A 13467-nucleotide genomic window follows, 5' to 3' on the forward strand; every position below is an offset into this window, starting at 1 on the left:
GGCTGCCCCACCAAAAAGTGAGGGTAGAGGGTCTGGTCGAGTCTTTTTTAAGGCTCTGAGGCCCAGCCTAGCTCAGCTCCTTCAGAAGAGCAGAGGTCACTCCTGAGCACAGGGTTGTCCTAGGGAGCTGTGCTGTCGCTTGTGAGCTCCCCACAGGCAGAGACTGGGGGCCAGAGTGGGCCAGAGCCACAACTCTGACCAGGCCGAAGGGATAAACCAAAGCCTTTTTCCCCATGCCCACCTCTGCGGGCCTGGCCCGCTCTGTCGCTGATCCCATCACCCCTCCTAAGGCTAGGCTCTGGACCTGGTGTCTAGAACAAGAACAAGCCCAAGAATAAGCTTGTTCTCTAGCCCTGAACAAGCCACTTTCCACCTTCCTCAGGAAGCCAAAGTGGCCAGGTCTCTGCCCAGGACCTGCATGTTCACCGCTGTGAAGACTAGTTTCCCCCAGCCAATCAAGGCTCTTGGCAGCCACCAGGCCATAGTGGGTTGCCCTCCCCTATGACCTTGGGACCTTCACCTTCATCCCACCTCCTCCATCCCCCATGCATTTTCCACTCATCGGGTAGAGTGCAGGGTTTGGGAAAGTGAACTCAGGGGTAGTCACTTGTGACCAGATCCGTGGGTGGGTAGAGTTCGGGAGAGCAGGAGGGAGGGAACTGGCTAGGGAGGGAAGAGATGGATGGGAGCCCAAGGTATGAGGGGTAGGGGAGGGTCTGCACCCCTGCCTCTGTGGGTCTGCCCTCTGCCTGCCCCCTCACACCCTCTACCCCTGCAGAAGCTGAGGAACTGTACCAGAAGAGGGTCCTGACCATCACTGGGATTTGCGTGGCTCTGCTGGTGGTGGGCATCGTCTGCGTGGTTGCCTACTGCAAGACCAAGTGAGTTGTCGGCACTCAGGCCAACCAGGGGCTGCTTCTGTGGGGACAGGCTCTCCTCTCCACTCCGACATGCCTGGCCTGGCCTCCCCCTTGCTCTTCCCTCTGCCCCTTAGGGGTTTCTGCAGCTGGTATGGGGCCAAAGGGCCAAGCCAAGAAGCAGGAGCAGAGGGTGGGAGAGACAGACCCCAGAGGACTGAACAAGAGTGGTCATAAGCACAGGCATCGGAAGAAGACAGATCTGGGTTCAAATCCAACTCTGCCATTTCCTGTCTTCTTCTTCTTCTTCTTCTAAGTCACTTCAGTCGTGTCCGACTCTGTGTGACCCCAAAGACGGAAGCCCACCAGGCTCCCCCATCCCTGGGATTCTCCAGGCAAGAACACTGGAGTGGGTTGCCATTTCCTTCTCCATTTCCTGTAACCCTATGGAAATTGACAAACCTCTCTGAGTCCTCGTCTGTAAAATGGGCATGATCCTCATATGTACCTCAGAGCATCCTGCGGGGAGCATCTGCCCTGTCAAGTAGGCATACACTAGGGCAGTGTGGGGGGTGGGGAAGCACAGAGAGGGAGGCCCCTTCTCAGAGAAAAAAGAGAGTTCAAAGGGAGTTTCCTGGGCCCACCTAGGAGCAGTCCAGGCAAGACACTTTCCAACACAGAGAAGGTGGGTTTGGGGCACCCCTGAGTAGAGGAAAGGTGACATCAGAACCTTGGAGCAAGGGGCAGGAATGGGGCTGGACAATTCCAGCAGAACAAAGCAAGCTAAAAGACAAATGCCAGGGAGTATTGACTGTGTTCATGGAGTTTGTGCAGACCAGGCTAGTTGGAGCAAAGGGTGGGGGTCAAGAAATAAGGTGCATGAGTCTAAAAGAACAGCTGGAGCCTGCATGGCACCATAGGGCCTTGAATGTCAAGCTAGGGAGCCTAGGTTTATCCTACAGATGGTAGGAAGCCATTGCAGGTTGTAAAGTGATGTAGTTCAGAAAGAGGATTGTCACATCTGTTCTTATCTGGGAAGCAGGAATCTGGGCATGACCATCATTTGGCAGGCTGAGCCCTGGGGTCTTAGTTACTGCTGCCCCTATATATGAGATCAAAGTCCTTGCCAACCTTGAGATTTAGGGCTCAGAGAGCCCAGAGAGGAGACTGAGCCCACATAGGAAAACCGAGGCCCAAAACTGGGGCGGGGGTGGGGAAACAAGCACCATGTTCTAACCTATACTACATTTACTCATTTCAACAAACTTTCATTCAATGCCTGCTGAACAGACACCAGGCCCTGCACCAGGCAAATGGCCAGGGCTCTAAGCAAGAGGTGCGGAATCACGGGATATATTTCAGGGGTGCCTAACCTCAGCTGGAGGGCAGGAAGGACTTCCCTGAAAAAGGTTCATTTTAGCTGGGCCTGAGTCGAGCAGAAGTTAGCAGGTGAAGGGGCATAGAATGTGCTGCAATTAGATGCAAAGGCCCAGAGGTCAGAGAGGCACAGTGTCGGATCAGAAACAAGTCCTCCAAGGATGCAGTGAGTGGGGGTGTGGAGAGACAGTGCTAGGGAGAGGGACAGGATGCTGAAGACCCATGAAGGGTTTGTAGCAGGAAAGTGACATGATTAGACTTGTTGATTACAAAAGCTCTTGCTGCTGCTGCTGCTGCTAAGTCGCTTCAGTCGTGTCCGACTCTGTGCGACCCCATAGACGGCAGCCCACCAGGCTCCCCCATCCCTGGGATTCTCCAGGCAAGAACACTGGAGTGAGCTGCCATTTCCTTCTCCAATGTGTGAAAGTGAAGCTCAGTCATGTCGACCCCATGGACTGCAGCCTACCAGGCTCCTCTGTCCATGGGATTTTCCAGGCAAGAGTACTGGAGTGGCTTGCCATTGCCTTCTCCGACAATAGCTCTTAACGTGTGCCAAAGGAAAGAGGCCCCACAGGTCTTGTTTCCCTAACCATAGCATCCTATTTTATTTTCTTTATAGCACTTCACTGAAAGTACTTGTTTATTTATTTTTATTATTATTAGGAGAGGCAGATGATGTGTTTATCATCTGCCTCTCCTACTGGCCTGCAAGCTTCATGAGGGCAGAAACTATATCTGTCTCCTCTGCTCCAAAACTGCCTCTTTGCTTTGTTCAGTCACTAAATCACGTCTGATTCCTTGTGACCCTATGGACTGCAGCCTGCCAGGCTCCTCTGTCCTTGGGATTTCCCAGGCAAGAATACTGGAGTGGAATGCCATTTCCTCCTTCAGGGGATCTTCCCAACCCAGGGATCAAACCCACGTCTTCTGCATTGGCAGGCGAGTTCTGGCACATAGTAAAAACCCATTCAATACCAAATAAATGAATGAAAGAGCAAGTGGGTCAGCACTGTGCTTGAATATCTTATCTACTCTTCATACTCAGTGGTCTTTGAAATGGATAGATTATCAGTCCATTTTACAGATGAGGAAAGTGGAGCACAGAGAGTTTAAGTAACTTGCCCAGAGTTACACAGCTAGAAAGTAGAGTTCTACTGTCTCAGCAGAGCCAAAGCTCATTACCACTACACTCAGGTACTGCTGAATGCAGGCTGGTAGTGATGATGTAGGGGTTGATTGTAGGGGTCCTGGCTGAGGGCAGCCTGAGCCCAGGAAGAGCAGTAGCAGGAGATGCCATGGCAGTCCAGGGCATAGGAAGCCCAGTTCCGTGGAATGACAGCTAGGGGAGTTCATGCTTTGTGTGTGTCGTGGGGTATGGGGGAGAAGGCTAATGCACCTTCTCCTGCAGGAAACAGCGGAAGCAGATGCACAACCACCTCCGACAGAACATGTGCCCTGCCCACCAGAACCGGAGCTTGGCCAACGGGCCCAGCCACCCCCGACTGGACCCTGAGGAGATCCAGATGGCAGATGTGAGTGGTGATCCCTGGCCGCACTCTGACCCCTCGCAGTAGAGCCTGCCTTCTCATGCCCCCTGCAAGAATGCGCCAGGGAGGCAGCGGCCCATCCTGGGGTCAGCCTTGCCTGGTAGCCTGGCCTCGCCTCCCCAGGACGACTTAGCCTCGCTTGGCCCACTTCCTCAAGGGAGGTCAGGGGCTGGACTTCCAGGGGCCACTGCTGCCCTAACACTGAGTCACATATCCAGTGGACCATCCCCACCACCTGAAGCTTACTGTCTCATTTCCCCGAGCCCACCAGGAAGAGGGCCAACTTGGGCATCTGTCGCTAACTGCCCCCCTCAAACTCTCCGTTGCAGTATATTTCCAAGAATGTGCCAGCCACAGACCACGTCATCCGAAGGGAGACGGAGACCACCTTCTCCGGGAGCCACTCCTGCTCTCCTTCTCACCACTGCTCCACAGCCACGCCCACCTCCAGCCACAGGTGGGCGCCCCCCAGGCCCGCAGATCCTTGCAGACTCCTGTGCTCACACCCACAGGGCGCTCACACACGCATCACACACCTTCCTGGGGACACACACAACTCCCAGCCAAGCTGGTCTCTGTATTAAGGGTCCTAATGAGCCAGAGGATGGAGGTGGGGGGCTTCAAACCAGAATCCACCACCAAATGTCCATCCAGGTCAAGAAACAGGATTCCCTTTTCTAGTCTAAACCAGCCCCAGAAAAGCAACAGCATCACTGTGCTCCCACCTAACATTTAGTTCTGTTTGGAGGTCATTAGCACCACTTCCTCTGGCAAAAAGTGCCTGGTCCCTCAAGTACCCACAGCTATTCAATGTCCTCTCCTGGGGTTTCCACGTGAACCTAATCCACCTCAGCCTCCTCTCCAGAGGTAGGGAGGCCTGTCTACACAAGCACAAAGTCATATAGCTCTAAAAAGAATATGGTTGACCCCTTTCTCCTCTGGGGAGTGGGGTCCCTGTATATTGGCCACTGGGGCTGGGTGCTTGCGGCAAGTATCCCAGGACCACGGGAGTGGAAGGGGTCACAGCCAAGGAGACCAAGGGGAGGTTGCTGCAGGGAGGAAAGGAAGAGGGCTGTGTGCACTGCAGCCGGCTGTGTGAACTGCAGCCCACCCATCCACAGGCTTTCAGCTCTCCTCCTCCCCAAATTGGGATTTAGCATTTTCGACATTACACATCAGCCCAGAGTAGAGGGCAGTGAGCTAAGGGAGACTGAGAAGGAGTGAAGAACCAGGGCAGGGGTGGGCGTGGGACCCTTCCTGTCCCCTCATGTCACTCGCACCTGGCTTCTCCAGGCATGAGAGCCACACATGGAGCCTGGACCGTTCTGAGAGCCTGACCTCTGACTCCCAGTCGGGCATCGTGCTGTCATCAGTGGGCACCAGCAAGTGCAACAGCCCAGCGTGTGTGGAGGCCCGGGCACGGCGGGCGGCGGCCTACAGCCTGGAGGAGCGGCACAGGGCTGCCGTGCCACCTTACCACGACTCCATAGACTCCCTGCGTGACTCCCCACACAGTGAGAGGTCAGTCCCTGTGACCTGCGCCCACCTCAGCCAGACATCTGGTACCACTGACCTGGGGCCGATCCTGTGGTCACCTCAGAAACACTCCAAAGAGCCTCATCCCCGTTTTTCAGATGGGCAAGCAAGGTCCCTGAAAAGTTCAATGTTCTGCTCAGGGTCATTAACATGTTAATGACAGGCTGGGACTCCAGCCAGTAGACCCTGGTGTGTTATGACTATTTAATTTAATTGTCCTACTAGGACACTTTTCAGAATAGAAGAGAATGTTATTAATAATCACACTGGAACATCAGGAACAAACAGGGGCTGTCCTGGACAAACCAGAACATATGGTTGCCCTACGCTGGTGTCACCTAGAGGCCCCATGTCCTAGGAGAAACAGACACCAAGATCAAACAGATGAGAGAGTGGGAAGAGAGGCTGTCTGTGAGGAAACTGATCAGTGCAGGATGGGAATGAGCCAAGAATGCCTGAAGCCCTGGAAGCAGCAGTGACTGGGCCCCCATGGATCAAGATGCCACTGGGTTCCCAAGCAGTGAATGCAGTGAGAACCAGGAAATCCCCTTCTTCCCTGACTCACAGGCAGGAGTCACAGGGGCCAGGCTGCATCTTGCTCGCCCTTAAATGGCCCCTTGGCAAGTAGGATCTCTGGGAGGAGAGCAGAAAAAGGGGCATGGTACTAGGAACTCCTCAGATGGTAAAGAATCTGCCTGCAATGCAGACAACCTGGGTTTGATCCCTGGGTAGGAGAGATCCCCTGGAGAAGGGAATGGCTACCTGCTCTAGTATTCTTGCCTGGAGAATTCCATGGACAGAGAAACCTGGAGGGCTACAGTCCATGGGGTTGCAAAGAGTCGGACACAACTGAGTGACTAGCACTTCCATTTTCACAAGGAACTCCAGGCTAGGGTGGAGAAGGCTCAGCTCAGCCTATTCCATGCCAGCCACGGGCACAAACCACTGAAGCTCCCAGCTGCCCATGAAAAGTGCTAAACATAGATCACCCCACTAGGTCAGAGAAAGCCAGTCTGACCGCAGGCTCTGAGAAGCAACTAGGTTTTTCTGATACTAACCTTTCCAAGCCCAGTTCCACCACCCGTGTGACTTGGGGCACGTTGATCACCTCTGTGGTTTGGTTTCCTCAGCTGTAGAACAGTGAACATTACACCTGTCTCGTGGCTCTTATGAAGGCTACCTAAGATCAAGCACAAAGCTCTTTGTCTCAGACCTGACATGGAGCTGGTGCTCACTAGGTGAAGCTGTGGTTATCAACAGTAACAAGAGCAATAGGACTCCTTGAAGGGTGGAGGTAGAAAGGTTGGGAGGAACTTCTGGGTGAGGGGAACACCACAAGCAGTTCCAGCAGAGGCACTAAGGACAGAGCTGGTGAGTGAGGCGCCTCGAGGTATGGGGAGAGGGGAGCTGGGCGTAAGCAGGCAGGCTGGGGCTAGACAGACAGCCAGTGGCCCTGGGTGGGTAAGCAGGAAGGGCCTCCTAAAGCAGAGATGTGACTTTAAAAGATTGTTCTGGGAAGTGCATAGGCTGAACAAGGAGAGATCCTGGGGTGGGGGCATGATCAGAGTGAATATCCAGTGCCAGGATGGAGTAGGGCAGGGTGGAGGGTATGATCCAGGAGAAAGGGAATGGGTAGGACTTGATGGATATACATGTGGAAAATGTGGAAGAGGGAAGACCCAGGAGTCAGATGATTCAGAAAGATAGTATAGGGATTTGAGGAAGCAGTCAGGTGCCCAGCTCTACCATTTGAAAGAGGCAAGGAGGTGGGGGTCCCTGTCCTGAGGTAGACAATGGCTGGGCAAGAGGCTGGTTTACCCAGAAAGGGAAATGTGGAGAAAGAAAAGGGACTAGTGCCTGGGACCCAGACTAGGAGATATTAGGAAGGCAAACTTTTGAAGGAACTGGTGCTCTTTAGCTCCAAGCAGAGATGCTTCAGTGTGGTCTTGGTAACTGTGCTCTGGGCTGAGCTCCTACTTGAGGTAGGAGCAGTCACTTCCTTGAGGCAGATTTTAGCTTCACCTTAAAAAGGAATATTTCCCCACTGTAGCCATCAGCCAAGGGATGAACTGTCCCTGAGGGAAGGGGAGTCCAAGTCACAGGGGTGGCTGAATGCAGGGACTAGAATGAGGAATTGGGCAGTGTGAGTCCTGGTTTCTGCCTGTTGTTGTTCAGTCACTCAACTGTGTCCAACTCTTTGCAGCCCTATGAACTGCAGCACACCAGGCTTCCCTGTCCTTCACTATCTCCCAAAGTTTCCTCAAACTCACATCCATTGAGTTGATGATGCCATCCAACCAACTCATCTTCTGTCTCCTCCTTCTCTTCCTGCCCTCAATCTTTCTCACCATCAGGGTTTTTTTCAGTGAGTCTGCTCTTCAAATCAGATGGCTGAAGTAAACTGGAGCTTCAGCATCAGTCCTTCCAATGAATATTCAAGACTGATTTCCTTTACGATTGCCTGGTTTGATCTCCTTGCTGTCCAAGGGACTCTCAAGAGTCTTCTCCAGCCCCACAGTTTGAAAGCATCAATTATTTGGTGCTCAACCTTCTTTATGGTCCAACTCTCACATCCATACACGACTACTGGAAAAATCATAGCTTTGACTAGACAGACCTTTGTTAGCAAAATGATGTCTCTGCTTCTTAATTCTCTGTCTAGGTTTGTCATAGCTTTTCTTCCAAGAAGCAAGCATCTTTTATTTTTCATGACTGCAGTCACCATTCGCAGTGATTTTGGAACCTAAGAAAATAAAGTCTGTCACTGTTTCCATTGTTTCCCCATCTATTTGCCATGAAGTGATAGGACCAGATCACACGATCTCAGTCCTTTAAATGTTGACTTTTAAGCCAGCTTTTTCACTCTCCTCTTTCACTTTCATCATGAGATTCTTTAGTTCCTCTTCACTTTCTGCCATTAGGGTGGTATCATCTGCATATCTGAGGTTACTGATATTTCTCCCAGCAATCTTGATTCCAGCTTGTGATTCGTCCAGTCCAGCATTTTGCATGATGTACTCTGCATATAAGTTGAATAAGCAGGGTGACAATATACAGCCATGATGTACTCCTTTCCCAATTTAGAACCAGTCCATTGTTCCATGTCTGGTTCTAACTGTTGCTTCTTGTCCTGCATACAGGTTTCTCAGGAGGCAGGTAAGATGGTCTGGTATTCCCATCTCTTGAAGAATTGTCCACAGTTTGTTGCCATCCACAGTCAAAGGCCTTAGCAGAGTCAATAAAACAGGACTAGAGTTTTTCTGGAATTCTCTTGCTTTTTCTGTGACCCAACAAATGGCAATTTGATCTCTGGTTCCTCTGCCTTTTCTAAATCCAGCTTGTATATCTGGAAGTTCTCGGTTCGCCTACTGTTGGAGCCTAGCTTGAAGGATTTTGAGTATTACCTTGCTAGCATGTGAAATGAGCACAACTGTGAAGTAGTTTGAATATTCTTTGGCATTGCCTTTCTTTGAGATTAGGATGAAAACTGATCTTTTCCAGTCCTGTGGCCACTGCTGAGTTTTCCAAATTTGCTGGCATAATGAGTGCAGCACTTTAATAGCATCTTCTTTTAGGATTTGAAATAGCTCAGCTGGAATTCCATCACCTCCTCTAGCTTTGTTCATAGTGATGCTTCCTAAGGCCCACTTGACTTCACATTCCAGGATGTCTGGCTGAGTGATGGTGAGTGATCACACCATCGTGGTCATCCAGGTCACTGGTCACCTTTTTTATACAGTTCTTCTGTGTATTCTTGCCATCTCTTCTACTTCTGTTAGGTCCTTACCATTTCTGTTCTTTATTGTGCCCATCTTTGCATGAAATTTTTCCCTTGATACCTCTAATTTTCTTGAAGAGATCTCTAGTCTTTCCCATTCTGTTATTTTTCCTCTATTTCTTTGCATTGTTCACTTAAGAAGGCTTTCTTTTATCTCCATGCTATTCTTTGGAACTCTGCCTTCAGTTAGGTGTATCTTTCCCTTTCTTGTCTCCTTTTCACTTCTTTTCTCAGCTATTTGTAAGGCCTCCTCAGACAACCTGTTTGCCTTCTTGCATTTCTTTTTCTTGGGGATGGTTACGGTCACCACTTCTTGTACAGTGTTACAAACCTCTTTCCATATTCTTTGGCACTCTATCAGATCTAATCCCTTGAATCTGTTTGTTACTTCTACTGTATAATCATAAGGGATTTGATTTAGGTCATACCTGAATGGCCTGGGTTCACATCCCAGCTTGACCATTTCCTGGCTGTGTGAACCTTGAGTAAGTCACTTCAATGTTTTGAGTCTCAGTTTCCTAAGAAGTAGTATGGCATTAACAGAAGCCTCTTACAGACGTTAAAATGCCCCAGCCTAAGCCTGATCCAAAGTAACCATTCAGGAACACTGGTGACTGTGAACACCCCCACAACCAAGGACCACTGATATGTATATGGAATCACCCAATAATGCTATGGAATGACCGCTGTGTTTATTCCTGATTCACAGATAAGTAAACTGAGGCTCAGAGAAACTAAGGAAATTGCTTAGGGTCACTGAGGAATACCAGCATGGCTCTTGCGGGAGGGATCCTGGGCTAGAATACTGCTTTGCATCAGGTCTGCCCCATCCCCTGGCAACCGGCCCATGTCTGCCTCTCCCCGCAGGTACGTGTCTGCCCTGACCACGCCCGCGCGCCTCTCTCCCGTGGACTTCCATTACTCGCTGGCCACGCAGGTGCCGACTTTTGAGATCACGTCCCCCAACTCGGCGCACGCCGTGTCGCTGCCTCCCGCCGCGCCCATCAATTATCGCCTGGCGGAGCAACAGCCGCTCCTGCGGCAACCGGCGCCCCCCGGCCCGGGACCGGGGCCTGGGCCCAGCGCGGACATGCAGCGCAGCTACGACAGCTACTATTACCCCACAGCGGGGCCGGGGCCGCGGCGAGGGGCCTGCGCGCTGGGCGGCAGCCTGGGAAGCCTGCCCGCCAGCCCCTTCCGCATCCCCGAGGACGACGAGTACGAGACCACGCAGGAGTGCGCGCCCCCGCCGCCGCCGCGGCCGCGCGCCCGCGGCGCGTCCCGAAGGACGTCGGCGGGGCCTCGGCGCTGGCGCCGCTCGCGCCTCAACGGGCTGGCGGCGCAACGCGCACGCGCGGCGCGGGACTCGCTGTCGCTGAGCAGCGGCTCAGGAGGCGGCTCGGCCTCGGCCTCAGACGACGACGCGGACGACGCGGACGGGGCGCTGGCTGCCGAGAGCACGCCTTTCCTCGGCCTGCGTGCGGCGCACGACGCGCTGCGCTCGGACTCGCCGCCGCTGTGCCCCGCGGCCGACAGCAGGACTTACTACTCCCTGGACAGCCACAGCACGCGGGCCAGCAGCAGACACAGCCGCGGGCCGCCCCCACGGGGCAAGCAGGACTCGGGGCCTCTGTAGGGCCCCCGCCGCTCCCTCCGCCTCGCCCGCCCCACTGTCTTTAAGGAGAACAGAGACCGCCGACTGGAGAGAGAAAGGAGGAAAAAAAGAAATAAAAATATTTTTATTTTCTATAAAAGGAAAAAGGTATAACAAAATGTTTTATTTTCATTTTAGCAAAAATTGTCTTATAATATTAGCTAACGGCAAAGACGTTTTTATAGGGAAACTATTTATATGTAACATCCTGATTTACAGCTTCGGAAAAAAAAAGAAACAACAAAAAAAAAAGAGAGATGGGCCAATTTTTTGACTCTTTAATAGAAACCTATATTGTGGTGCCTTTTGCTGTACGCTAATCTGGAGCTCCTGGAGAAGTGTGGGTTGTGGGGTTGAGGGAATGTAGGATCCCAAGCTGGCGGGGGGCAGGGGTGGGGGGCGCTGAAGAGGAAGCAGAGAAAAGAGGCCACGTGTTTGGGTTCGTGTGGGGGCGAGGGTAGGGGGGGTCCCAAGGAAGAAAATGAGGTCCGGAGTAGCTTTTGCCCCCTCGTAAGATCTGGAGTTCTGGTCCCCCTTAGCTGTGGGTGGGGATCCTAGGCTTGGAACTAGAGTTGGGATCAGGTTAAGTCCAGGGGGAGACTAAGGCCCAGCGACAGCAACCAGAATGGGGAGGGGGCCTCCCCGCTCCTCACAGCTGCTAAGGAAGGGGGCTCTGAGAAAGAGGTCTTCCCAACAGCCTCTGCGGGGGAGGGGGCAGCTCTGCCAGGGCCCCAGTGTTCGCGGCTCCTCCTCCCCTGTGGCCTCCAGGACCCCTCCGTCCTCTGCAGCACCTTCGTTTACAGGTCGTCTTTTCTATTTTACGCATGCATGTCCTTTGCATTTCAGATTCTTTAGATTGGATGCATGGTCACACTGGGACCGAGAAGAGCCACTCAACAGTGTATTTGATTCCCCTTTTAGCAATAAAGTAACACCATTTCCTTCTCACAGCCGGACTCCCATCCCCCAGCCCAACTATGACTTCCACTTCCTCTCCAGCCCTGACCTCCCCACCCCACAAAACTGGGTCCACTGCTAATTTGTCAAAAAGGTAATTGTTTAAAAAAAAAAAATCCTAAACAAATGGGAACCCTGCCCCTTGAAATGTCCAAACACCTGACTGTTGACACTTGAACATTTTTATATTATAAATAAAATCAGAAATAACTCATGTTTGACTGTGTGTGCCTAGCCCCTAGGTGAGGAGGGAAGACAGAGGATGAAGACCTGTGATAGAGATGGATGGATGTTGGTGTGGAGGTTGGAGAGAGCCAGAGCAGTTCCTGGGAGGAAGTATGTTAGTCACTCAGTCTTCTTTGCGACCACATGGGCTGTAGCCTGCCAGGCTCCTCTGTCCATGGGATTCTCCAGGCAAGAATACTGGAGTGGGTAGCCATTCTCTTCTCCAGGGGATCTTCCAGACCCAGGGATTGAACCCTGGTCTCCAGCATTGCAGGCAGATTCTTTACTGTCTGAAACAGTTGCGGGGAAAGAGAGTCTCCCTTCAATCTCGCTGGCTCCAGCTCCCAGAATGGGATCCATCCCTCCTCCCTGTTCTGAGAACATTCACCAATTGTCCCCCAACGCCTCTCCCCTACCACCCCATGGCTTCTGGGGAACCTGGCCAAGGGGCTGATGCAGATTACTCTGCTTTGAGCTCAGCTTCAGAACGCTGGCCCAGTTCCTGCCCTGGAGCTCCAGGGGACAAAATGAGGCAAGAGTTTCCGGGCCTAGGTGGGTGAGAAGGGAAGGGTTGTAAGGTTGGCACTGGAGCAGCTGAGGCAAGATGACCCTTCAGGCCTCAGGCATGTCACAGGCTAAGTCTGGACATGAAAATGGCATAATGGGTACCCTCAGCTTCCAGGAGGTGCTGGGGTTTTTTATACCCCCTCAAAGCTGGGGCCTGTCTAAACTTGCAGTCTCTGATGGAGAGTACATGATCTCAGGCATGGAAAAGGCAGTTGGAGGTCCAGGGTGAGCCTTATTCCCTCATTGATTAATGTTACTAAGTCAGTATCCAGCACTAGGAACCATTAGATTCCAGCCAGACACAAAAGAGTCAGCTATTCAGAGTTCAGGTGGTTGATGTGTGAAGGTGCACGCAACGAGCCCAGAACTTGTGAGGTCAGTTCAGAGACCTACCAATAGGAAGGATGGAGAGGCCTAGGGTTGAAACGGCTTGGGTATCAACAGGGCCTGAATTCACAAATTCCAGCCCTGCTGTGTGACTTCTCTAGGCTGCAGTTTCCTCAGCTGGGAAATGGTGATGCTAATACCTACCTCAAAGCATTGCTGTAGAGATTATATAAAGCACCCAGGATTGCTTCTGGCATGTGATAAATGCCTATTAGTGGCAAATTTGATGATGGTGATGACCATATCCTGTGCTTTGTATTCTTGAGTCACACACAGAGTGGCAAAAACTGGATGAAGGGGAGGTGATACAGAAAAGTAAAGAACTAGACATGTATTTATGTGGGGAAATGGGGGGTGGGGGAAGGGGGTGGGGGAATGGGGGGGGTATAAGGACCTGCTACAAAGAAACAAAGAAAAGTAATGAACCAAGTGCTACACAAACCTGCAAATCATTGATTTCTCCAGCCCTATCTGATGATCTCATCCAGATCCTTGTGCTGGCTCTGAGTTTTCTATTGGCTTTAAAAATTTTGTTAGAGCCAGTAATATCTGTGTGATTTGATTTGTATGAAAACCCAGAAT

At 51.9% G+C, this 13467-nt stretch overlaps 1 protein-coding gene across 2 annotated transcripts in view; it reads left to right on the top strand.

Annotated features, from left to right (window-relative positions):
• NRG2 (neuregulin 2) overlaps positions 1-13219 on the top strand; it is a 201196-nt gene extending 187977 nt beyond the window's left edge. For both annotated transcript variants that reach the window (XM_088838631.1, XM_088838632.1), the window contains exons 6-10: positions 779-881; positions 3643-3766; positions 4111-4238; positions 5075-5302; positions 9963-13219. In XM_088838631.1, coding sequence (XP_088694757.1) covers positions 779-881; positions 3643-3766; positions 4111-4238; positions 5075-5302; positions 9963-10731 — 1352 coding nt within the window. In that variant the 3' untranslated portion in view covers positions 10732-13219. The remainder of the gene's footprint in view (positions 1-778; positions 882-3642; positions 3767-4110; positions 4239-5074; positions 5303-9962) is intronic.
• Positions 13220-13467: the final 248 nt, after the last annotated feature.

Source organism: Moschus berezovskii, chromosome 8, assembly GCF_049115385.1.
Source record: "Moschus berezovskii isolate FMDL1 chromosome 8, NW_MosBer_1.0, whole genome shotgun sequence".
NCBI lineage: Eukaryota > Metazoa > Chordata > Mammalia > Artiodactyla > Moschidae > Moschus > Moschus berezovskii.